The sequence below is a fragment of the Motacilla alba genome, chromosome 4 (assembly GCF_015832195.1).
Source record: "Motacilla alba alba isolate MOTALB_02 chromosome 4, Motacilla_alba_V1.0_pri, whole genome shotgun sequence".
Lineage (NCBI taxonomy): Eukaryota > Metazoa > Chordata > Aves > Passeriformes > Motacillidae > Motacilla > Motacilla alba.
The window spans coordinates 44277921-44301075 of record NC_052019.1 but is presented as its reverse complement, the minus strand read 5'-3'; the positions used below and the strand labels follow the sequence as shown (position 1 = coordinate 44301075).

At 42.8% G+C, this 23155-nt stretch overlaps 1 protein-coding gene across 9 annotated transcripts in view; it reads left to right on the top strand.

The window, feature by feature from the left end:
- Nucleotides 1-4327: 4327 nt before the first annotated feature.
- The window catches only part of EPHA5 (EPH receptor A5), a 192224-nt gene continuing 173396 nt past the window's right edge, over nt 4328-23155 (top strand). For 3 of the 9 annotated variants that reach the window (XM_038136670.1, XM_038136672.1, XM_038136671.1), the window contains exons 1-2: nt 4328-4635; nt 20049-20113. In XM_038136670.1, the coding sequence (XP_037992598.1) occupies nt 4509-4635; nt 20049-20113 (192 nt within the window). In that variant the 5' untranslated portion in view covers nt 4328-4508. The remainder of the gene's footprint in view (nt 4636-20048; nt 20114-23155) is intronic. The other 6 variants (XM_038136663.1, XM_038136665.1, XM_038136667.1 and 3 more) reach the window with 2 other exon arrangements.

Genomic DNA, 23155 nt, shown 5'->3' with positions numbered 1-23155 from the left:
ATATACACTGTCCCCGAGGGGACAGGGAACATTCCTCTGCCTGCAGTGGTCTGCTAACACCTGGGATCTGGCTCCACGGGGGTCACTGTAAGGCAGTGAGAGGGAAGCAGTGACACAGCATTTGCAAAGGGGAGAGTGTGCTGCCAGGTCATGGGCTTTTGGAAGGACTCTTATCAGGACTGAGGGCTGGTGATGAAGCACTCCAAAAGAAAATGCCAAGCTGAAATGTCATGCTTTCTCCAAGCTTTTTCTGACTGAAACAAATATTCACATGTTTTTCCCATGTATTTTCACGGGTTTGGATCTAATTTCAGGCTGTAAATGAAGTGAGCAGATTTTCCTTAGTGCACAGTTGCCAATAGCTCCTGTGTCTTGTGGGGGTGGCAAAAGATAAATTGGTGCTGGGACCATACAAGTGACTGGGTTGTGAACTTGCACAGGCAGTGCTTTATTTACCACTTGCTCATTTTTCTTCATGCAAATTACGAGTTATTTGGACATCTTTTTCCGCACTGCAGAGTGAAGATTCCAGCAGCCCGAGGGGCACAGACAGGGACATACCTCCTCTGGCCAAGCGGTGGCCCACCTGCACTGGCTCTGTAACATTCCTGTCCCTGCTGGCTCCTGGCACTGATTTGTCTGTTGTCCACTGGGGCTCTGGCGATTGCTTTCTGCAGCCTGAAAAGCTGCTGTGGTGTGAGTTGAACAACAGCCATTTTGTGTTCAAATTGTAGTCGCAGTCATGGTACTAATCCAAATATATCTACTATGCAAAGCTGCTTAGCTGCTCCTGGATTGCTTTTTCTTTTAATATGCATCTAGTTTTTGAACAGAAGGTAATTCTTCTGTTTCAAAGGGCTTGTGGAGAAAAACAAAAAAAACCAAATTACTAAATTTCATTAGGGTATTCCTTAAAGGTGTCATCTTCTCTGACTCCTGAAAGAAAAGGACTTTTCAAAGGAAAACGGAAATGCTTATACGCCTAACTAATTAAACAGTTTGCTACATTACAGTGGGTCTTCTATTCCATTATTGCAATGAAGACATGGCTTTAGTGGGACTGTTTACACTTAAATTTAAAGTATGAAATTGAATCTTTTCTCGGATGAAGGCCATGTTGAATATGGAGATGTAATAAGTATTTTGCCCTTACACTTCAGTAAAGGATAATGATATAGGGAATAGATTTGGCTGGCAGTTTTTGGTTGCTAAAATGATCTGAAGGATAGACTCATTTATTTTTCAAGTGTATACTGTTGATGATAGGATAAACAGCACGCTAATGAAATGAATTGGCAATGCAGAATTAGAAGCAAGTCAGAACACAGAAATTATATGAAGGGAACTACCTACACAGGAGAGAAAATAAACTTGGAAAAAATGAGCCTTTGCATATCTAAGTGGAAATAATCAGAAATGCACTAACTCCAAAGATGTCTGGTTTAATAAATAGTTTAAAACACAAGTAATAGCTGACAGCCGATTGCATGTGAAGTGGCAAGTTACACAGGGCAAAGCTGTCATTTCAGTTTCAGATGCTATATTCAAAAGCATTTTAGAGACAGTTGTTTATTATGGCACTAGTATGATTACACTTCTGAGCAAAATGTTGTGATGGAGATGTTGGGAAAACTGGAGGGACTTTCTAGTGTAACAGCATTACTATCACTCTACAGGAATGACTCATGAGAAAAAGATATAAAGGACCAAATATAGATCTTAACTGAGTGATGATTAAGAGAAAATGCTGTTTGCATAGGTGAAAAGACACAAATGTAAGGGGCAGGGAAAAGTTAATGAGATGCAGAAAGAAAAATTTGAAATGAAGACAAAATATAGGCTAGATATGGGGAGAAAAGGCATGAATCTGACATGGTTTAGGTTCCTGAATAGTTTGCAAGGTGACCAACCCCTTGTGATTTCCACAGTAAATTAGCTCAAAGCAATAGAAGATACACTCTTTGATGGGAAATAGGAAGGGATCCCATGTGATTGTCCAGCTTCTCTCTGATTACCCATCAAGGCTACCTGGGTTGCTGCAGCACTTTGCTAGAATTTCTTTCCTCTCTTTAAGAGCCTGCTGGGTGCACTGATGAGGCAAAATCTGAGGAGGATGGGAGCGGGGGGGAAGTTGCCTGCTGCAGATTACTAATAAGATTGGTGGCAAAACCAGGAGGAGAGTTTTAGAAGACAGCCCCCAGCAGACAGGATACATTATAAGGTACATAAAATTGCAATACCCTGCATTGGCAACAAGGCAATACCCCCTTTATAAGGCAGCATTTCCTTCTTTATCAGTACTCAATGATGTCCAGTGAAATGAGGTGGGATACTCTCGCTGTGTGACAAGCAGGGTGGGGATCAAAACAAATGCCGCGGACTAGGAGTTTGTTTCCTGTAGGAAAAAAAGAGGCAGCTAGAATGAAACCTAAAGCATGGTGGCTATTCTTAAATAGCTTATGACTCATACGAAGCTCATCTCAGTGTTTCCTAGAAAATTAAGATGTCACTAACACATCATCTGAAATGCCTCTAAATTATAAGTCTGGCAGTCTAAACACCAGTTAGTGACTGTCAAACAGCATTGAAAATCGGGAGCACACAGCAATTTGACATGAGATTCTGTTAAGAGACTTGTCTAGCTACAGCAGCCTTGCCCCTCGTCCAGCAGAGGTGCCCATCCAGCTTGCCATTTTACTTGTTCTTTGTCATCTGATCATTTTAACTGAGCTAGCAAGATGTTTTTTATTATGTCTTTTTATTTTTTTTATTTTTTTTTTGCATTGTCCCAGTTTCTGGATAGCAAAACTTAACCATTGCTTTTACGGATGGCAAATCCCTAGAAATTACTATTCCCCATGGTGCCACTCCACTCCTTAACCTGATGCAGGGCTGGGGTCAGACATCCTCTGCTGTGATTTATTCCAGCTGAGGATCCAGTCATGTGCCTTTTAGAGGGGTGGTGTGATAGCAAACCTCCTTTCAAACTTTGGACTAGGAGAGTATTCAAATAGTGAAGATCTGAGGTAGTGCTGTGAAGAGATGCATGCCACGCTTTACATCTGGCTGACAACTCTTCTGATGTACCTCATGTAAAGTAACAGTCCTTGCCTTGTCCTCCTGGTGGCAGTAAAAATGTTGAATAGCTTGAGGTAGAGAATCCTCTTGCAACACTTTTGAAAATAATATGCATGAACATATTCCATATGTTTATAGAAGTAGCAGAGATGCATATATGGTGTAAAGACACAAAGAAACATGCTGTCTGGCTAATAAGGAACAAAAGACGAGTAATGTCAGTGTAGAGAGCTATGTTATCTGCAGTTCCCCAGCTGAAAACTGCTTGTCCTCGTCAAACTGGCTTTGGGGACTGTATATTTCAATATTGCAACTTGCTTGGAACCCTAGTCCTGAATGTTGCACCTTGGAGAGAGAGGGAGCCTTTTGCAGGTACTCAACTTCAGATTAACCTTTTTATACTATAAATCAACAGGGGTGAAATAGAGGAGGCAGCACGAGAGGACCAGGCTCTGGTTAACCTTGTCTGGCTGCTTATGCCCCTGCAAGGCTGGGTTTGCTCTTTATTGGCTCATCTGGAAGAAGCTTCCTCAAACGAGGAACCAATGTGAGTGAATAAACTTCCCAGAATTAATTTCTTTGGGGGATTTTTTAAATTTTTTTTTAAATTTTTTAGAGAGATGGCCTGGGTGGAAACTAGGGTTTTAAACATCTCAGTGTAGAAGTGTTTGAACAATACTCTTGGGCACGGAGTATAATTCTTGGGAATGGTCCTGGGCAGGGCTAGGAGTTGGATTTGATTATCCTTGTGAGTCTCTTGCAATTCAGCACATTCTGTGATTCTCTAAAACTAGCTTTGCTGGATTCAAAGCTGTGCTCTGGCGGTGGCTTGGGGTAAAATACACCTGAAACTCATCTTTCTATCGGCTCCATTACGGAGTTTGTAAGCATTTTTGCTTACCTGGCCAGGGGCGAGCCTTCCTCTCAGGCTCGCCAGCCTTGTGAGATCGCGGCTTTCCCGGCTCTGGGCTGTGGTGTGCGTGTGCAGGTTTTGGCACCGTAACCCGCAGCTGCTGCGGGGAGATCTGGCGCTCCCCGTCCCCCCTGAGCGGGCTCGAGGGGCGCCTCGCAGGGACAGCGCTGCCGCCCGCTCCCTCGCACGGGCATCGCGGGCTGCCAGTGATGTCCCTCAGGACGGACACTCGCGGCGCGGTACCCGCGGTTCGCGGGGCTCCGGGAGGCGCGGGGGGCGCCGTCCCCCGCACACGGCGGCGACGGCGGCGGGTCCGCCCCGTCGAGGGCGTCTCCGCGGCGGCGCGGGGCCACCTCCCCATCCCCGCCCCCTGCCTCCCCAGTCGCGTCGGCGGCTGGACGGGAGCGGAGGGGAGCGAGTCCGTCCGCGCTGCCAGCCCGCCCCGTCCCGTCCTGAGCCGACCCGAGCGGGCAGCGCTGGGGGGGAGCCGCCGCCCCATGCGCTGAGCGGCGGCGGGATGGGGCCGCGGGGCACCGGCGGCTGGGCCGGCCGCGCCGGGGCGCCGGCTCCCGGTCGGACGTGCCTCCTGCCGCTGCTGCTGTGCGCCGCGCTCCGGAGCCTGCGGGCCAGCCCCGGCAGCGAGGGTGAGCGGACACGGGGCGCCCGGGCCGTCGGGGCAGCGCCCACCCGGGAGGGTGGCCGCCCGGCCGTGCGCGGCTTCGGACTCGTTGGATTCAATTTTGGGACGTTCTGGGGGAAGTGGAGATGGGCTCTGCCCGCGGAGAGGCGGGTGCCGCGGCGGGGATGCGGGCGGCGCTGCCGATGGGGCAGGGGGCTCCCGGCGGAGGGAGGCGGCGGTGGCCGCGGGAGGCAGCGCCGCACGGGGCGCGGGCAGGCAGGCTGGCACGGGTGGGTGTGCACAGATGCCTTGGCACGGGCGCGCTTGGCAGCGGCCGTTCCCGTTCTGTGGGGGGATGGATGTGTGCGGGGTGGGTGCGCACGGCGGTGCCTGCTCGCGGTTTGCCCCGGGAGTCGCGCAGGTGCACCGGAGCGGGGGTGGCGGGGCTGGGACGGGGGAGTTCGCACCGGGCAGGGGTCTAGCGGGGCAGGGAAGGCTCCCGGTGGGGAGCCCTGCAAGCGCTGGCCGCAGTGCGCTTACTTCGTGGCTTAAAATACACGTATAGAAAGGAGATGAAGCCGCGGCGGTGGCGGTGTGTAACCCGCAGCGGAGCGCGGCCGCTGGGGACGGGTTTTTTTATGCCTTTGATCTCTTTGAGGCCAATGGCCAAAAACGCGTCCAGGCTTCTTCTCTAGTAGGATGCTTCCAGTCTTTGAAATTGGACTGGGATTTTTTTTTCTCCGTTCGTGGTGCGGGCACTGCTCGGGGCTTTCTAATATTTTTGGATCCGCGGGCAGGCTATGATGTGAAAGCGATGGGTGGAGAAGTTCAGCATCTGCAGGGATGCCAGCGGCTCGAAGCAGGCTGGCGTCGTGATGCACCGTAATTATTTGTGAAACTCCTTTAGAAGGAGGAGGAGGTATGCAGGGGTTGGTAAAGGAAAACCGTACCAGAATTTCAAAGATGTGGCCTGAGGTAACCAGCTAGCTGTAATTTATTTTTGAGAGCGAGAATAATGTGAATTGCAGTTTTCTTTAAAAAAAAAAAAAAAAAAGTGCAGAGGAAGGGGGAAATACTGTTCCTCTGTGTACAAAGATATCTAATGTTCAGGAAGTGCATTGGTTTGGGAGATGATTGAAATGGTTTGGCTTTGCCTCGGTTAGATAACAGTGGGCCCAATCCTTCTGCCCCCGTGCAATCTCAGATGCTTTCACCCATGGGAGCAATGCTGTTGAGATGGCATGGCTGATTGAGAAGGGCTTTCCCTGTTACTCACCTTCGTTTAGGAAGCATGCTGTCCTGTGTGAGCCCGTCTGCCATGATACCGTGCTGAGACCAACAGATGCTCCGAGCCCCGTCTCAGTCATCCTTGCCAGTTCTCGGAAAAGCTGGATATTACTGACTGAGTCAACGGGACCATTTGCCGAGCACAGAGGTGCCTCTGCGTGAACAGGCAGCTGCAGAATAGGACTTTTACACGATAGGAAACTACTGGAAAGGATTAATGAAGCTGCCTGGCAAATGGCTTTAGTGGCATCTTTACAGGGAGGTTGCAAGGGAATATTACAGTAATGACGAGCAGTGTGAGCGCTTGCTTCACAGTGTCTGTGCTGCTACTTTTCTGACTGCTGCTCTCTAATTTCCATCTCCTCAGTAAATGCAAAGCTAAAAAGCTGCTGCTAGGAGGGGTCTGTCTGACTGTGGACCTGAACTTTTTTTCAGTAAGTGCTGTCCTTCACTGCGAGGAGATTTATTTGTAAACAGGCGTGATTTGACAAGTGCTTCTCGCAGCGTGTCTTCTTTGCCAATTGCTGGGGAGCCGCTCCGTGCCTGGGAATGGCTCACCCTGCTGTACCTGGAGCCCAGTGCATGAGAAGCCTCGGGCAGTGAAGCCCTCCTGCCTGGAGGGGTGTGAGCTGACACTTGTCACCAGTTTGGGTTTGAACTTGGCTCCTTCTGGGCTCTGATGAGAGAGCTTTTCCCCTGGGGTTGGTTCTTCGGCTGGCTGGGAACTTTATTTTTGCTGAGATGGAGGTAGCCATCTTAGACCAGTGAATAATGTTTTCAAAAGTTGGTGGTATTGAGTTTTCTGGGTTTATTTTTGATTTATTATCACTCATCCTACTCAGCGTGGGTAAACAGCTAGCCAATAACCTGTGCTGTGTAGGCATGGAGCACATCAGTCGTTTTATAGATGATGACAAATTATCAGAATAATTTTTTTCTTTACCCCTGCATCATATTTTTTGTTTCTCTAAATCTTACTGTAACCCACAATGACTGTGTGGGTTAAAATACATGCAGTTAACAATTCACAATACGTGATGCTCTATTTTACCCTCTAGTGGAGGGAACTTAGGGGAAAATGCTTTTAAAAATCTAAGTTATGATTCAGAGGGGGGAAAAAAGTAAATTCATTGTTTTAGTTCCTTATCATGGAAGTAGCTTTTTGCATAGGCAGCTGAGTTTCAGAAGCTCCTGCCATTTTTATGGAGAAGTATTGAGCGCCCAACCTCTATCACAAATTTAGTCACCTTCATGGATATCTCCAAAAATGGATATACATTGGGAAAAATGAATTACTTTTTCTCCAGCCTTTCCTGTAATAGTGAAATAAAGCAGATTTTCATTTTAATCACCTTTCCTCAGTTTATATGTTAAAAGCAAAACATGTAGTGAAAGAAGAAGGCTTAATACTATTTCGTGCATTTTCAGGTGCTGTTTAGCCATTGTTTTTAACTGTTTAGCAGAGTTCATTCTTAAAACCAGATTCTTGCTTTTTGCTTTGAGTAATGTTAAAAATTCAGAAATTAGTCCTGATGAAAATATTCCAAAGAGTACCCTGAAAGTATCATGCAATTTTGTGAAGTGCTGGTATTCCAGAAATGCATGATTGCTTTAAAATGCACTCCCTATGATCACAGGGTCCGACAGGCAGTCCTGCAATATGCCACTGGGCTTCCTGCACTGCCTTTGTTTTAAAAATGCATGTGTTTTAAATCTTTCTGTTGTAAGTACTAGGGTTTGGGAAGTGGCTTGTATAAATTATTTATGTGAAACACAGTGAATGACGGATTTGGTTGAAGACTCCCCCCCTTCACCCTAAACTATATGATTTGTTACACATCGCCTGTGGATTTGAAGAGGTTTGCAGATCACATTTGGTCGTCACTTAGATGACCTTAAAAAGTGTCATGTGGGCAAATTATTAAAATAATGGGATGTGTTATATCTGATTGCTTGTAACAAAGTAATTCCACAAGATATTTGCATAACTTTAATTAAATACAAAGTATATTTCATTTTTGGGCTTTTCAGCAAAAGTGCTGATGAGGCTGTGCTTAACAATGAAGTGTACTGCTAAGTAAATCAAAAGAAATGCAGTTTGAAAGAATAACATTGACTTAAATAGACAAAGGTGAGAAAGGCAAAATGGATCTTTGGAGTGTGTTGTATTTGTTTTAAGAAATAGAAGGATATTATTTTTTATGAACTCCTGCTTTGGCCCTTTCCCTCTTAATTGTTTCAGGGCTTTTTGAAGCTTGCTTTATCTCAATGTATCACTTGTTATTTGAATGAATGAATAAATGAGTACAATTAAAGGGGTGTGTCTGGTGCTGGCAAAAATAAAGGAAGGTTGTAATTTGGGAATTATTCATGCCAGAGCCTGAAATGAGCCTACCTGTTCTCAGTGTGTATGTGTGTGTATGTGTTTTCTCATAGTGGTATATAATTTCTGTGTCATAGCACACAGATAAATGCATATTTTGCTATAACATCACAATGTTTATCTTTAATTAGTGAATTAAGTCTTTTTTTAGGAAGTTTTTTTTGTGTAGTGAAAGCAGGTGGGAAAATAGTCTTAATTTTCACATCAATGCATGTAAATTAGTCTAATGCTTCAGATAAAAATACACACTATGAGGACATTCTACTTGTTAGGTTGTACTTAGTAGCTTGGCTTCGTATGTCATGCATTCACACAACTATAGCATTTTGTGTAATTCTGTAGGTGTTGAGTGCTGCTGGCATGGATATGCCTTGTGTATGCAGAGCAGGTAAGTCTGGACACATTTCAGTGTGCTCACGGTGCCTTAAGGAGGCTTTAAGGAGTTATCAGTTCTGTATTTGGTGTATGGGAATGGTTCCCTGTGTGCTTTCCATGAGAGCAGAGCATAGCCTCAGTGCCATGTGTTTATTTTACTCACTGGAGTAGTCCCATTAACTTTTAAATTTACTGCAGTGGAATTACTGGTATGAGGAAGGACAGCTCATGTCTAATGGTCTTTTTGGGATCTGTCTGATGTGTGATTTATAGCTTTTCAAGGGGTTTAGAATGACTCAGTCATGGCTTTAAAATGGAACTACTATCCTTTTGACAGTAAAACAACATTTGAAACTCAGCACTTTTAAGTATATGACTAAAAGCATTGCTGCCTAATGACACGTTTTAAAAAGGGAAATAAACAATGGCAAAGATTGATTCCAAGATAGGGCCTGTTTCCTTTCAAAGCTCATCTTAAAAATTGTGATAAATAGTAGAAAACAGTCAAACTGTCTCAAACAGTAACTGACTGCTTATAATGTGGTAAATTTTGATACTATAATTTGATGTGTAAAGCAGCTATTTGCACATCAATATACAGAGGGGTTAACTGGTTAATTTGGCTTGTGTGACAGATTCTTCCCCCTCCACTGTTAACTCTCCCACCATTGCCTCACTTTTTAGCTCCAGTATACAGTCCAGTTCTATGTCTGCTACTCTCTTTGTGCTAAATAAAAAAAGAAAAAACAAAAAACAAAAAACTTGCCAACGGTGAAATGTTTATTTTTTCACTAAAAATTACAAAGCTTTTTGCAGCAGGCTTGAGGGAGGCACAGGTGGTGAGGTGAGAGCAGGATTTCATAAAATCTGGCAGAAGTTTAAAAGGCAGGACAGCTTTTGACGTGGTGCCCTGTGCTCTGTTCTTGCTGTTTTTATGCGTTATTGTTCCAAGGATTTCCATGCTGGTTCTGCAAGAATCCTGGTGTCCAGCATGTGCTGAGCAAGCTCAGAGCCCTTGACCTGGGAAAGTCCAGCTCAATTAGCTCAGCTTAGTGATGGTGTTGGACCCTGTTGGCTTTAGGGTTTTGAGCAGACACAGGTCTGTTAGATCCCCAGTCTTTCTGACTTGGAGCTACATTTCTAGAGGTCCATTCCTGTAAGCGTGAGAGTGTGCGTGTACTTGAGTAGAGATGAGCTTTAAACATTGCTCAGGGATATCAGGGAAATTAAGCCCTGCCCCAAAATAAAAAGAAACCAAACTCTTTTTGCAATTTATAAAAAATGTTCTCACTTCCTCTTCAGGAATAAATTGAAGTCTGTATATGGAATAAGGGCAAAATGAGAGAAACCCCAAACACACACAGCTTGGTCACTTTGTCAAAGCACTGAATTTCTTAGTTAAGTGCTTGCTTTTATGGAGGAAAAAGTACTCACTCAGCTCTTCAGTAGACATTCAACCTACTACTGTCCATTAAAAGGTTTAAAAAGAATGTTGTTCTTATAGTAAAACATGTAAACACAGAATTGAAGTCTGTCACAAATGCACCTTTCTGAGTAACCATAAGTGCTGCTGAGAGATGAGGCCTCATTTCAACCCGGATGGACTTGAGCTAGGTATTTTTCTTTACTCAGAGAATGTTGCAGAAATACTGTGTCAATTGCTGCATTGGAACTAACACTTTTTTTTAACTTTCTCTTCACTAAATTGGTTTTCTTTGATCTCTCCTAGAAAAACTGATGTGTATTTAAAAAGCTTGTAGAGAATTCTTTTTTTTCTTCTGAAAATATATTTTATTCTTAAGATGTGCCTGTTTTTTTGGCACAGGCAGAACGGAGAGCTGGATTGTCCTTTGTGTTCATGTTGTGCCTGTCCCTCACTCTGCTCTGTGACTAGCTGGACATTGAGGTGACAGGTGAAAGCATTTTCTGCCCCAGCTGCTTTCACAGCCAGCTGTATTGGCAAACCTGAGCGCTGGCCTTCAGTAGCTTAAGTTCTGTCTAGGGATTTGTTACCCTTTGAGTTGTCTCTTTGACCTATTATATCTCTTACAGTCTCAGTTTTGGTATTTGCTATCTCTTTGGTCAGTGCATTATCTGAACCTCTCTGAAGGTTTAATGCACTTACCCTCTTGGAGGTGGAAAGCAATTATCCCTGTCTCCTGCAAGGAAGCTGGTCCAGAGCAGGCAGTCAGGAGGATGTTAGCACTGTGATTCACAGCACCTGGCTGCTGCTGGGTGTGGTAGGTGATGGGTGGGTGGCTGTTTGCAGAGATGCAGAGCATATTGCTTGCTGTGGAGAAGGGTGCTGGGAGCTGCAGGCTGCCCTGGGCTGGGTGTCTGAGCACAGCTTTCCTGCTTCTGCCTTGAAGAGAGGGCTGAAGATGCTTTGGGCCAGAATAATTGCCATGGGAGCATTTCAGTGCGTGCTGTTTCACCAGGAGTGGTGTTGGGGGGAAAACATGCTCCTTTTCTCTCCCTCTTGCCTGGCATTTGAGTTGAGCAGCTGGTTTGTTAGGAGCACTCTGACCAAGGAGAGCTGCTCAGGTGACCACTGGCTGGAAGGATGAATGATGCCTCCTGGAGAAGGTGACAGTATGGCAACAGATCTGGGAATTCTCCTGTGAGCTGATCTGGCTTCCTGAGGAAGAAGGGGATTCCTGCTCCTTGTCTTCCTGTTGGCAAGCTCCTGAGAACTGGTTCAGCAAACTGTGCCTTGGGGATGTGCATGGACAGCAAACAGCACCCTCAGAAGCTGAGAGCTCCTCGGTTTAGGGCTGTGTAGCAGGTATGAACCTGTAGGAGAGAGGATAGAACCTTGGGCTTGCAGGCTTTCATGCCATTTTGGTGCAGGGGGGCAGTATTGAAGAGTTTTGCCAAGGTGTTAACTACTGGGTTCTCTTACCTGGATCACTTCATGTTGGAAAGACATCAGAACAACCAGTCTGAACTTTATAATTCCCAGAGGGGATAGAGGAACACCTGAGAGAAAATTAATTACTCAGCATCAGTAATGAGCATTTCTTGATGCTTCTGAGTGGACCTGTGTCACTTCTTAAAACTGTTTGTCTCAAAACAGTGAGACTACTTGGGGAAATTATCTACATACCTGCTTTTGTAAGCTAATTTCTAAAAAAAACCCAGTAGTTTTGGCTTATCCATCCTTGCTTTACTAATACTCAAAAGCAGATTCTTATTAAAATGTGTTGACAATGTGATGTTCCCAGTAGCAACCTCCACCCTCTTCCCTCAACAGAAATAGAAGGGATAAACTGTCAAACCCCTGCAAAGCCAATAGATCATTTTAAACATTTTTTTCTCCCAAATGCTTGCTAAGCATTATGCCAGTTCCTCTTATTTTCTACTTGAATGAATTCAGTGGCAGCAGAGTAGTCATAATTTTTAACAGGAAGGCTTTATTGGTGGTGGACAGTGAGATCTTGCAAGTCCACTGGTGGTGAAAGCTGACAGCCTTGCCAGGTCTGGATGGATCTGTGCCAGATTTCTTCAGTTTAGATATGTGCATAACAGAAATTGATCTCAATGTCTTTTAGGACACCTTTTAGGAACAGAGACCATACAGACTGTATTTCTTTTAGTTGTTAATTTAGGGAAGAAGGTGAGATTTCATCTCAGCCCTGCTAGCAGGTGTTTTGATTGCACTGAGAAAGTGTTGGGGTGCTAACATTCAGCTTGACTCTGTGTGTGCTTGATAAGGTGCTAGCTTTAAGCAGGGTCTTTAAGAAATTGCCTCCTTCAGTGGTTTGCAGATGCTTTGACAGCGGTTGGAGGCCCTGCTCTGCAGGACAGCACTGGTATTTTGTTTCTCCATGCAGGCTGGTTGTCAGGTTGCAGGTGCTGGTTGCATGTTGCATTCAGTGGAAGCTTCTTTTTCTTTCTTAGTGGTAAAGTGATACTTGCCCAGATGGTTACCCAAAAAAGTGGTGCTGCAGCCAGCTCAGGAATCTGCTGTTGTGTTGGTACAGTGTTGTTTCCAGTGAATTTGGTGAGTGAGAATGGAAGCATTTTCCTGGCTTTCTTCAGAGTGAATAAGCCCTTTTCAATTAAATGGTGATTTTGGTGGGAATAGGAGTGTTTACCATTAAAGAAAAGCAAACCATTACTGGATTTTTTAAGTTTCCAGGCACTTTGGTGTCAGGCTTATCCAACCACTTTCTTCCATTAAGTAATGTATGGTGGGAAGAACAAATGACTGCCTCTTATTTTGACAGGAAATTTTTGTAAGGAAAAACTCGGCAGTTTTCTGCTTGTTTTAGGGGATCAGGTTATCAAAGTGAGCTTTGGGTCTCTCTCTGGTGCTGCAGCTGGTTCAGTGCACGTGGGGAAAAAATGCAGCCAACCTGAAGAACTTTGTCAAAGGGCAATATCATTTCCTTGTAAACAGTGTGTTCAAGCAAATTACAGATGTAATGCAGAAATTACTGGATTAAATTCTCTAGTTGGTGTTATGATTGCAATTGTCCATCTGGCCTTAAAAATCTATGAATCTGTGATGCAGATTCAAGCATTTTTGGCTCTTGCTATAAAGGGGAATCATGATAACTTGGATCAGAATGAAGCCAACATAATGAAATATAAATCTGCAGTTAATATTAGTTTGCAAGTTCATTAAGTAGTGTATACTTTCCTCCTCCAGTGGGCTATAAATAATAGGTTCTGCTACAGCTTATACTCTGAAGTAGCTTGTTTCCACTGATGGAAATATTTCAGAGGCTCTTGCTTCTGTGTGTTTTGTCTCTGCTCAATGTAGCTAATTAATTCAAGGCATCTACTCCCTGATGACCTTGTTTCTTTCGAGAGTTAGATTTTTTTCATTTGTTTTTGCTTTCAGGGGTTATTTTTTACTGTCACTTCTTGGAGTACCTTGGATATGTACTTTTTAGAGAAACACTTGGCACAACAGGGAAAACTGTTGGACAGTGAATGAACTGCAGCAATGAACTGCAGTAAAATCAGTGAAGATTTCTGAAGCAGGAAAACTTTGACCCATTATGATGACGATAAAGATTCCTTTGCTGTCCATGTGTCTTGGTAGTGCTGTGACCCCTGGAAGTGACTAGAGGAAGGATGGGGGTGTATGCACTGTAAGGAGAAAGCAGCTCTGTTAATAATGATGTTGGCATCTGTGTCCCCTCCTTTGGGTGGAGAGGAATAAAGGCATGAAGCTTGGTGGAAAGTCTGTGATGCTATTCTTCTGATGACCTGAGATGAAGTCCCAAGTCAGATTCATCTGAGACCTTCTGATGAAGTGCAAAGCACTACTGTCACATCTTGTCCTGTACCTTGATCCCCTTCCAGCAGAAAATTTCACCTCGTGCTTAATTGTCAGCGAGTGTTCCTGTGAGATGTCACTTTAAATGTAGCTGATCCCATGAGCTGTGAGTGTTGGGTCAGAGCTGGGGCTGCCTTGACCACTCACAAAGAGGTTGGAGCTGCATCGTGTCCTGCAGTGTGTGTGCAAAGGGGGCCAGGAGACTGGAGGAGGATGTAGGAGCATGACCTTCTTTCACAACAGACTTCGGCTTCAGGCTACCAAAAATAACATTCAGATTCCTGTTCAATTTGTAACAAGTTTATTAAAGAAGAGTTTTCCTTCAGTTGTTAAAAACAAAACATTTTTATTTAAGTGTTAACTTTTGTTTAAGTTTAGTTAGTGTTAGTTGTTTCGAAATGTGCTACTTTAGAAATCATGTGATGTCTTGAAACATCTGTGCAGGCTTTCAGGAAGGTTTCTTTACTCCTGTTTGTTTTGTGATGGGAGGTGGTTTTTAGGATCACAGAGGATTTTCTTTCCCTCCTGTTTTAGGTATATTTCAGTGAGATAAAATAAAAAGAGATTTGTATAGCTTTACATACAGCTTTATTGTGATATAAATTCCATCAGTTTCTGCTATCCTGACCATTTTGCCTGTTCTAGAGCTCTTGGTTAGGTTATACTCTGGTAGAGGATGCCTTGTGGTAAACCTTAGCTTGCAAATGGTGCTACTGACAAGCAGGATTTTTCTAGTGTATGATGTATTGGAAATTAGCTCAAAGACCACAGCAGCTCTGAAGAGTTTCATTTTTGTATGCGTACAGAGATTTTGCCCCAGTGTAAACAGTGAAGGATTTCCTGGAAGATCTTTAGATACTGAAATGGCAGGAGGATGTGTAGCTGGTAGGATAAAAAATACTGAGTGTTGTTGGGAGATTTTTTTTATTTTAGCTTTTTGGTTTTTTTCCCACTTGAAGATGGAGTGAGGAAAAAAAGATGCTCCAGATGATCCTGCTCCAGCCCAGGGCCAGAGGAGCCATCTCACTTCAGTGGTGTGATCAAAACAATCCATGAATTGGTGGCTTCTAGTTCAGGCATTGTACCATCATTTCAAGCCTGTCCTGCTTTCTCCTGGGCAAGCTACTGCTGCCACATATTTTAGGTGGCTGTGCCAGGTGGGGAGCTCTGCTGTGCTGGGGAGTGTTGGTTTAGGTCAGTGTTGAATTTCATGTGCTTCCTCCCAGCCACGGTCCCTGTGTAGCCATGGTTAAGCTGCTCAGTGCCAGTTGTATGACCATGACAAGGACATTTGAGTTAAAAGCTATATCCAGGCTCCCTGACAGAGACTCCCAAGTGAAAAACCACTATTAATTCACCAGATAGAGTTCAGGACAAAGGTTTAGATCACGTCTGTTTTTACTCTGACTTGATTGCTCACCTGTAGTAACCAGCCTGTCTGAGAACAAGAGTGTATGCAAACTCCCCAGGCTATTTTTCTGTATTAAAAAAAAAAAAAAAAGGGGGCTGTGGTATGACTTTAGACTTAATCATCATTTATCCTACCCTGAAGGCATGGAAGTTAATGATGATATAGATCTGTGTGGTTTTGTGTTCCCCTTGACTGAGCATTAGAAATAATTAGGGCTTGTGGGATGGATGCACTGATGCTGGAGATGAGCAAAAAATATTATATATTATCTTCCAAGTTTGCTGGCAAAGATACAGGTGCTAAGTGTGTGCTTATGGGGTCTGAGGTTTCTTGCTTTTTTGTTGAGATAAAGCTAGCTGGGGCTGATGAGAAAGGAAGTGGGGATAAAGGACTTCTGTTATTTTGGAGCCTTTTAAGATCATGGGCCAATAAGAATTGCTAGTAATTTCTGAAGAGGTTTTTTTTGTTTGGTTGGTTTTTTTCCAGCATGGTTTGCTCTGCAGTATCCCAAGTGCTCCCAGGGTACAGCTCTGGGTTATGCCCATGGAGTAGGCAGTGCTGGGACAAGTCCAGGAGTCACCAGCTACACAGGAGCTGGCACTAGACCTTATGAAGTACGCAAGCCTTGCACACAGAGCTGGTGGTGTTCCTGAATTACCTCCTTTGGTGTCCTGAGTGTTTGGATTACTTGGTTATTAAACAGCCACAGCAAATACAGCTCACAGTCATTGTTAGCATTCAGAAACACATAATCATGAATGATTATATGCAGGTGCTTTTATTGAAGAGCTCTGGGTGTCAGGGGTACAAACCCAAATCTGACTCCGACATGGGTTTGGGATGAACATGTTTTTATATTCTATCATTATGTAACTTTCATGTTAATTATTCAATTTATATTGTTCTATTGTATACAGAGGTTTCATCCAAGCATGGGCTTCTCATGGTCCCCCTCAAACTTCTAACATAGTTTTCTCATGATTCTTCTTACGATTAAACAAGAATTATATTTAATTACTAAACAATCATCACATCTAACAGTTATATCATTTAACATATACCACTTATGCAGGTGCAATTTCACATGATCTGGCAAACACAAAGCCTAACATTTTCAGAGTCTATTTTTAACATTTTTCCAGGGCCCCGCTAAGTCTAGCTTCTTTCTAACTCCCCGAATTTTAGGATTATAAAACCTTTTACTATCATCATCCCAGATTGAATAGGGAGGAATGGTTCTGTTCCTGTTTTTCTCTGTTCCAGGTATCTATTTTACCTGCTGCTTGCTCACTGATTCTTCCCCAGCCTGGCCAAGTAGCATTTTTTTTCATAAAAATCATTTCAGCGAAAATAATGTTCCTGCCAGTTTGGAAGGTGATGGGAAGAGAGGTGGTGCTGAGCCTGTCTGGGCTCCAGCAGTGAGACCAGTGTGTGTTCCAGGGACCTCTGGGCAGTGCAGGACAGGCAGGCTGCCTGAGAGAGCATTCCCAAAGTATGTGTAGCACCACTGCCATGGGGAACTCCTGCACCTGGGCTGTTGGAGGAAACACCCCTCCCTTGGAGTGGGGGATGCTGAGGCCCTGTTTTGAGGCTGCATTGGGGTGGGGTAGTGACCTGCAAATGATGCAAGTGAAGGACAGACATTCCCAGTGACATTCTGGGAGGGTGCTGATGGGAAAGATGCAGACACCTTGTATCTCGATGGAGCAAGTGATAATTTGTGTTGATATACTAGAATTTTGGGGCTTCTCAAAGCAAAACATCTCTGTCCTTGGAGGTGGTCTAGGTAACTGGCTAAATATATTCATCAGAGCAGATTGATGCAGTGCAGTGGTTCAATGCTACAGTGTGGAAGCAGCCCTGAGCAGTGCTTATGGGGCAGTCAGGGTCTGCTGTGCCTTGCAGCCCCTCAGAGCGGTGCTGGGAGCCCCTCTGGTCTCCACAGCAGCCCGGACCCAGGGACAGCTTCAAGTCACTTGTCACTTTTGCCTTGCTGGTACATGAGTTTTGAGTTACTGCATGCTGCCTGTCAAAAGGTGTATTCCATCCTATTTACTTATGCAGAAGGCAAGAGGATAGAAGAGGAATTGAGTCTTTTCTAGCTGGGGATTTAGTATTCATCTCTGCTAGCTGACTCACTAGTCAGAAAATTCCCACTGACTTGACTTAGAGTTGAATGGGCTGTATTATCTTTTCATATGCAGAAAATTATTTTGAATTGGAAGTTAATAACAGCAATTTAAAAATTGTCATTGATAGAAAGATAATACAATATTTAGTTGTATCATGTTCTTTTTATGATCTGATGTTCGAATAAAGCACTTTTTCTGCTTTTTCCTTAATTAGCGTGTCATGAAGAAGCTTGTGACATCAAACACAGCATCTAATTACATTCATTAGTAGCATCTCCAGGACAACTTTTAATTAAGTTGTACAATGTAGATCAATACTTGTTTTGCATCCATTGCAACTTAACGACAGGAATATACTGTTCTGCACAGTTTAATTACAGTGATTGTAATAGAAGGAGTTTGAGTAAACCTGCCATTTTAACAACTTCACTGCTGTCTCTTCCTTTTTAAAATAGTATTCAGTTATAATATGGGACATGTTATGTGTGTCTGATTTTGAAGAATATTTTGGGGTCATTCTTTTCCTCCCAAGAAAATACAATGTAGTTCAGGGGCACTTGGATGGCAGTGCTTGGCTTCAGCTGAAGCAGGAGAAATTAATGACCATTTTACCTGGAGACTTCATAAGGGGAAAGACTGGGCATAACTGGGTGACATATCTAGTGGTAGGTGATAGCAGTACTTTTATTTTGCATGGACTCTGGGGTGGAAAGCCACCTGATGATTGTATGTTTACTTACTGTGAATATAGTCCAGTATAGTCTCTGAGTATTGCTTCCACCACATGTCCTGTAGTTTGGTAGCACTGGCAGCTTCCAACTGTTTCTGCTTTTGGCAGGAGAAAGCAATCCAGAAATGAAAACCCTGAGCCACCAAATGTTTTTTTTGCTCAACATGACAAAAATATACTTGACCAGGCAGAACATGTTATGCCATGTGGTAGTGTCCTGCATTAATACTTGCATGCATTGTGAAAATATCTGGATAGACAAATCACTTTTCAGATAAGTGTTTGTCCAATCTGAGAGCTCTGTGTTGTATTTTTTGTGTTTTGGCCTGGTTTTGTGTACAAGGGACTACAGCAGTCAGCCTTCAGTGCAGTACAATGATAAAGACCAAATTGATTTAGAGAACTTTGGTTTTTTTCCCAAACTAACTCAGTTGCTTAGCCTTCATTTGTTTTTGAATATTCCGTAATATTTTAAGGGAGCAGGCTTTGCAGTATAGTACTTCTGGATTTTCTTACTGTGCCTCCATAAATGGTGTAACCCTGAGGGTTAGTTATGATACGTGCCTTCTTCAAATTTGTACATACAGCCTGGTTTTTTTGTTTGTTTGTTAGTTTTTTTCCTGTAGCAATCTTTAAGTACCTACATCGTTGCAGTTCTAAAGGAAAGAGCACAAAACCTCAGCATCCATTTCAAGCTTGTTCTTGGTCTAGATAATCATGGGCTAGATAGTCTTGAAAGTCCAACTACCAAAACTTCCAGTGAGATTTTTAAAGAGCACACAGGGTGGAGGTCAGGAATTGAAGATCCAGGGAAATCACTCCCTTTTCAGGAAGGACATGAGTACAAAAAGTGAGGTCTTATACAAACAAATATACTGAGAGAAGTGAGTGTTGTAATCTGATGAAGTGTACTATTAAGGTAGACAAAAGTTGCTCCTAAATTGAGATTTTGGGTGACAATTGATGATTCAGAGACAATCTTCTGCCTAGGAGGTTTAGAACCCTGGGTGCAGGAGGTAAAAGCTCGGCACCAGAAGCTGCTACTGTTTTTCTTAGCTGAGTTAAGTTTGTGTGGATTTAGTCACTTCTCACTTTTTACCCAGTATTTTAGGTAATAAGAGAGGAAAAAATGTTACAAACTTGGGAATAGGTTTGGGGTTTTTTTTTGCTGTTTAATGTAAATTGTTGGTCACTTGCGTGACTTAAAACTGTTCATGAATTTTTGTGTGTAGAAGAAAAAAGATCTCTTGCATAGCTTATAATGAAGATATCAAAGGCTTGGAGAAAAACGTGGAAGAGGAAAAAATTTATAGATTGCTGATGAGATTAGTACTTACGCATATAATACTTCAAAAATTAAATTCTTGTTTAATTTTTGTGCTAAGGGCTTGATTATGCCAAAAAAATACATGCCACCTTAGAAGAAATGTGTGTATAAATACGTATAGATGTTTGTGAGTGTATATTTGCACCTATCTACTCTGTCCAACATATACACATAAACACACAGTGTGCATTATGTACTTATTCCCCCCGGAAGATCAAGGTCCTAAGAATGTGCAGGATCTGGATTTTGCAGAAGTTCAGTGCATTTGCAACTTGATTTCTGTGGCAGATCTCAAAGGAATAAGCTAATGGATAGATAGAATTGTTTTCATGGTATGACCTCATTGTTAGAGGAGTTATTGCATTGTTATTTTGCTTTACAGAAATCCAACTTCCTTGGTTAATTATAAACAATCTGTCTACCAGAGCCATCCATACCTTGAAATATCTGCTGAAGTTTGTAATCCATCCGTGTTCTTTAACAGTTTTTTCTTCTATTTTCAGTGAATTTACTGGACTCACGTACAGTAATGGGGGATCTAGGATGGATAGCCTACCCAAAAAATGGGGTAAGTCTTTGCTGTTGTTTGCTTTCTCTCTCAAAGATTATACTAATTGTTTCCATTTGGAAAGTAGACTACTGGGTTTAAAAACTCTCTAGAGTGATTTGTAGGCAATGGAAGGAAAAAATAAATAAAATAACAAGCTGTGACTGAAGAAATGGAGCTGTATGGCTAGGGGATTGATTTATTTATGCAGCAGAGCCAGCCACAAGTATTAAAAAAATAATCATGAGTCAGCCTCCTCACTCCTCCCCCCTCACCAAGAAAATCCATGAGGTTATTTAAATTTCTCTAAAATTATAAATTCTTGGGTTTTTTCTTGAGCCTTTGCGGTAAATGTAGAAAACAATTTTTTGGAAGTTAGCTTCTGAAAAGCAAGATCTGGAAGATGACTGTTAGCTTTAAATGAACAAGGCTGTTCACAAATACATCTCAGATTCATGGTAAAGTTCTGGGACCTGATAACACTGAAACAGGAGCTAAGTTCTAAGCACCTTGAAGAGCCTCTGCCCCTTACCATTGCCTATATTAAGAACTATTCAGCCTCAAGAAGAGACAACTGAAACAACAATGTCTGTGAGTGAAGGGAGAGTGCCAAGAGGATGGAGCCAGGCTCCACTCAGTGGTGCCAAGCAATAGAGCAAGAGGCAAAGGGCAGAAACTGATTCACAGGAAGCTTCACCCGAACACGAGGAAGAACTTGGTTATTGTGTGTTTGATCATGGGTTATTGTGTGGGTAACAGGTTGTCCAGAGAGGTTGTGGAGTCTCCCTCACTCAAGATACTCAAGAACACTCTGAACACAATCCTGTGCCATGTGCTCTGGGGTGGCTCTGCTTGAGCAGGGAGGTGGGACCTGATGACCCACTGTGGCCCTTTCCAACCTGACCCATTCTTGTGATTCTGTAGCTGAAAGAACCTGGCCTCCTAATTTTATGCTTGAAGTAAATGGTGGAGTTTAGATGCATTAATACCCTCCAGTGTATCTGCTTGACCTGACTGCATCACGCGAGCAGTCTTGGCTGTGATTTTTGGTCTTTGGTTTGGGGTATCTCCAACGCTGTACTGTGACAGAGATTTGGTGCAGTCTTGAAAGGTTGATTTCTGCACCATGCTGGGTATTCCTGTCAGTTCCTGAAAGCCATGAGCACTGTGTGAGGTGAGAAGGCATCCTAAGTTAGAAATGCTGCATGACTGAGCCCTCCAACAGAGCAAGTCTCAGGAATGTGTCATTCCAGAGTTTTAGTCACCAGATGAAACAGACTGCATAATTGTCTTGGACTCCAGTTGGATTGTTATATAGATGGTGTTTATACAAAATTCAGCCAACCTTGGAAAAAAAATATATATTAGACAGTAAATTCAAGTCTGGCTTTCCATATATTCTGTGTGGATGAAAGGTTGTGGAAATGGCAGCCTCACTTGGACAAGCTGCATGTTTACAGGCACTGGTTACAGCAGGGATGTGAAAGCAACACAGGGATCTGATTTTATTTTCAATTAATTCCAAGATCTAATCCTGTTAGAGTTAGTCTATAACCTTTTTTTTTAATCTATTGATTTAAAGCTGAGAATAAAACTTACTCCACTTGCTTGTGTGGCCATCAGAATGACCAGTGCCAGATGTGCTGGCAGAGCAATATTTTGGTGTCATGGTTCACCATAAAGATCTCAATACCCCTTCTTAAAGGATGGTTTTATTTGTCTTTTAACTTTTTGAACATCTTCTGGTATTTTTCCTGTGGTATAAAGCCCACTTCTGGTATATCCCAATGCCCCTAAAAGAACACCAGTAGAAAAACAGGGCTGAGAAGTTCAGAATACTTCTGAGTCTGTATCTGTAGATGAGTGAATCAAAAGCTAACTATCCTATACATAAGCCACAGTTGTATCTTTTCATTATTTAGGGAAACCTTTCTATATTTCCAAGCTCGGTTTCCAAAGAGCACATTGAAGTACGCTCAGGAATGCCAAATTAAAGGTTACTGACTCAATAGGGAGATTTTTTTTTTTTACCTTAATTAACTTCTGCTTTGTGTTTAAAAGTGAATTAGGCAGTTGGTTTTCAAATTTCCAGAAATCTCATCCTAATCTTCTTTGTTTTCATGGGACATTATAAAAATCCAGGAGGTTAGTCCAACTGTCTTTATTTTTTTGTCTAATATATTTGCAGTATTTTATGAGCACTAAAAAAGGTCTTCCCAGAGTTACTTCTCTAATTGCTATATCTGCTCTGCAATCAGCTACGCTGCAGTTACACACTCTTTGCCTAATTTTTTTACAGGATTTACCTAATATAAGTATTTAAAGTCACTCTTGCATCAGGATTTGAATTTGGAAAAGGAGGGAGCTTTAATTAACATCTGATATAGTCATTCTCATGTGTTTTGGGGCATTCTCCTATAAATTTGTTATCTCAGGATGTTTTCCTAGGGAAAATTTTTGAAGTCCCTGTATATGTCTGCAAAGTCCCTTATGAAGGAAAGGAGCAAGAATGTCAGGATGTGTCACACTTTGCAATGCCAGAGCGTGTGGATACAAACCACATTCTGAAGTAAGCTTTTTGATGCATGGTGTTTTACTGTTGCTGCAAACAATATCCTATGGAGTGCAGTCACTATTCAACAGTGGTGCAGTTCCAGCTGAAGATACATTGGTCCTCTTCCAGTGTTGCTGCTTCTCCACTTCATTTTTATTATAATCTTAACAGAACTTAAATACTTTTCTTAGAACCATAAATGCTAGGAGACTGTAGCGGGGCACAGTTACTGTTGAAGAAAGCAAGTGTTTAGTCTTCGGCATTGTACGGGAGTGCTTGGGAGAAATTATCTTCATATCACAAAGGCTCAAGCTGGTGGGTTTTGAAAGCAGATTTCCACATGTAAAACAAACAAACAAAATCCCACAAAAAGCCCCTACCGAGACAATTGGGGTTAGAGATCCAGGCAAGCCAAATGAACTTGCTTTTGGCAGATCCTTTGTAGATATCATAGTCTAAACTTCTATTACAGCTGTGTGCTGTGTTCTTTTTTGTATATTGAATATTTA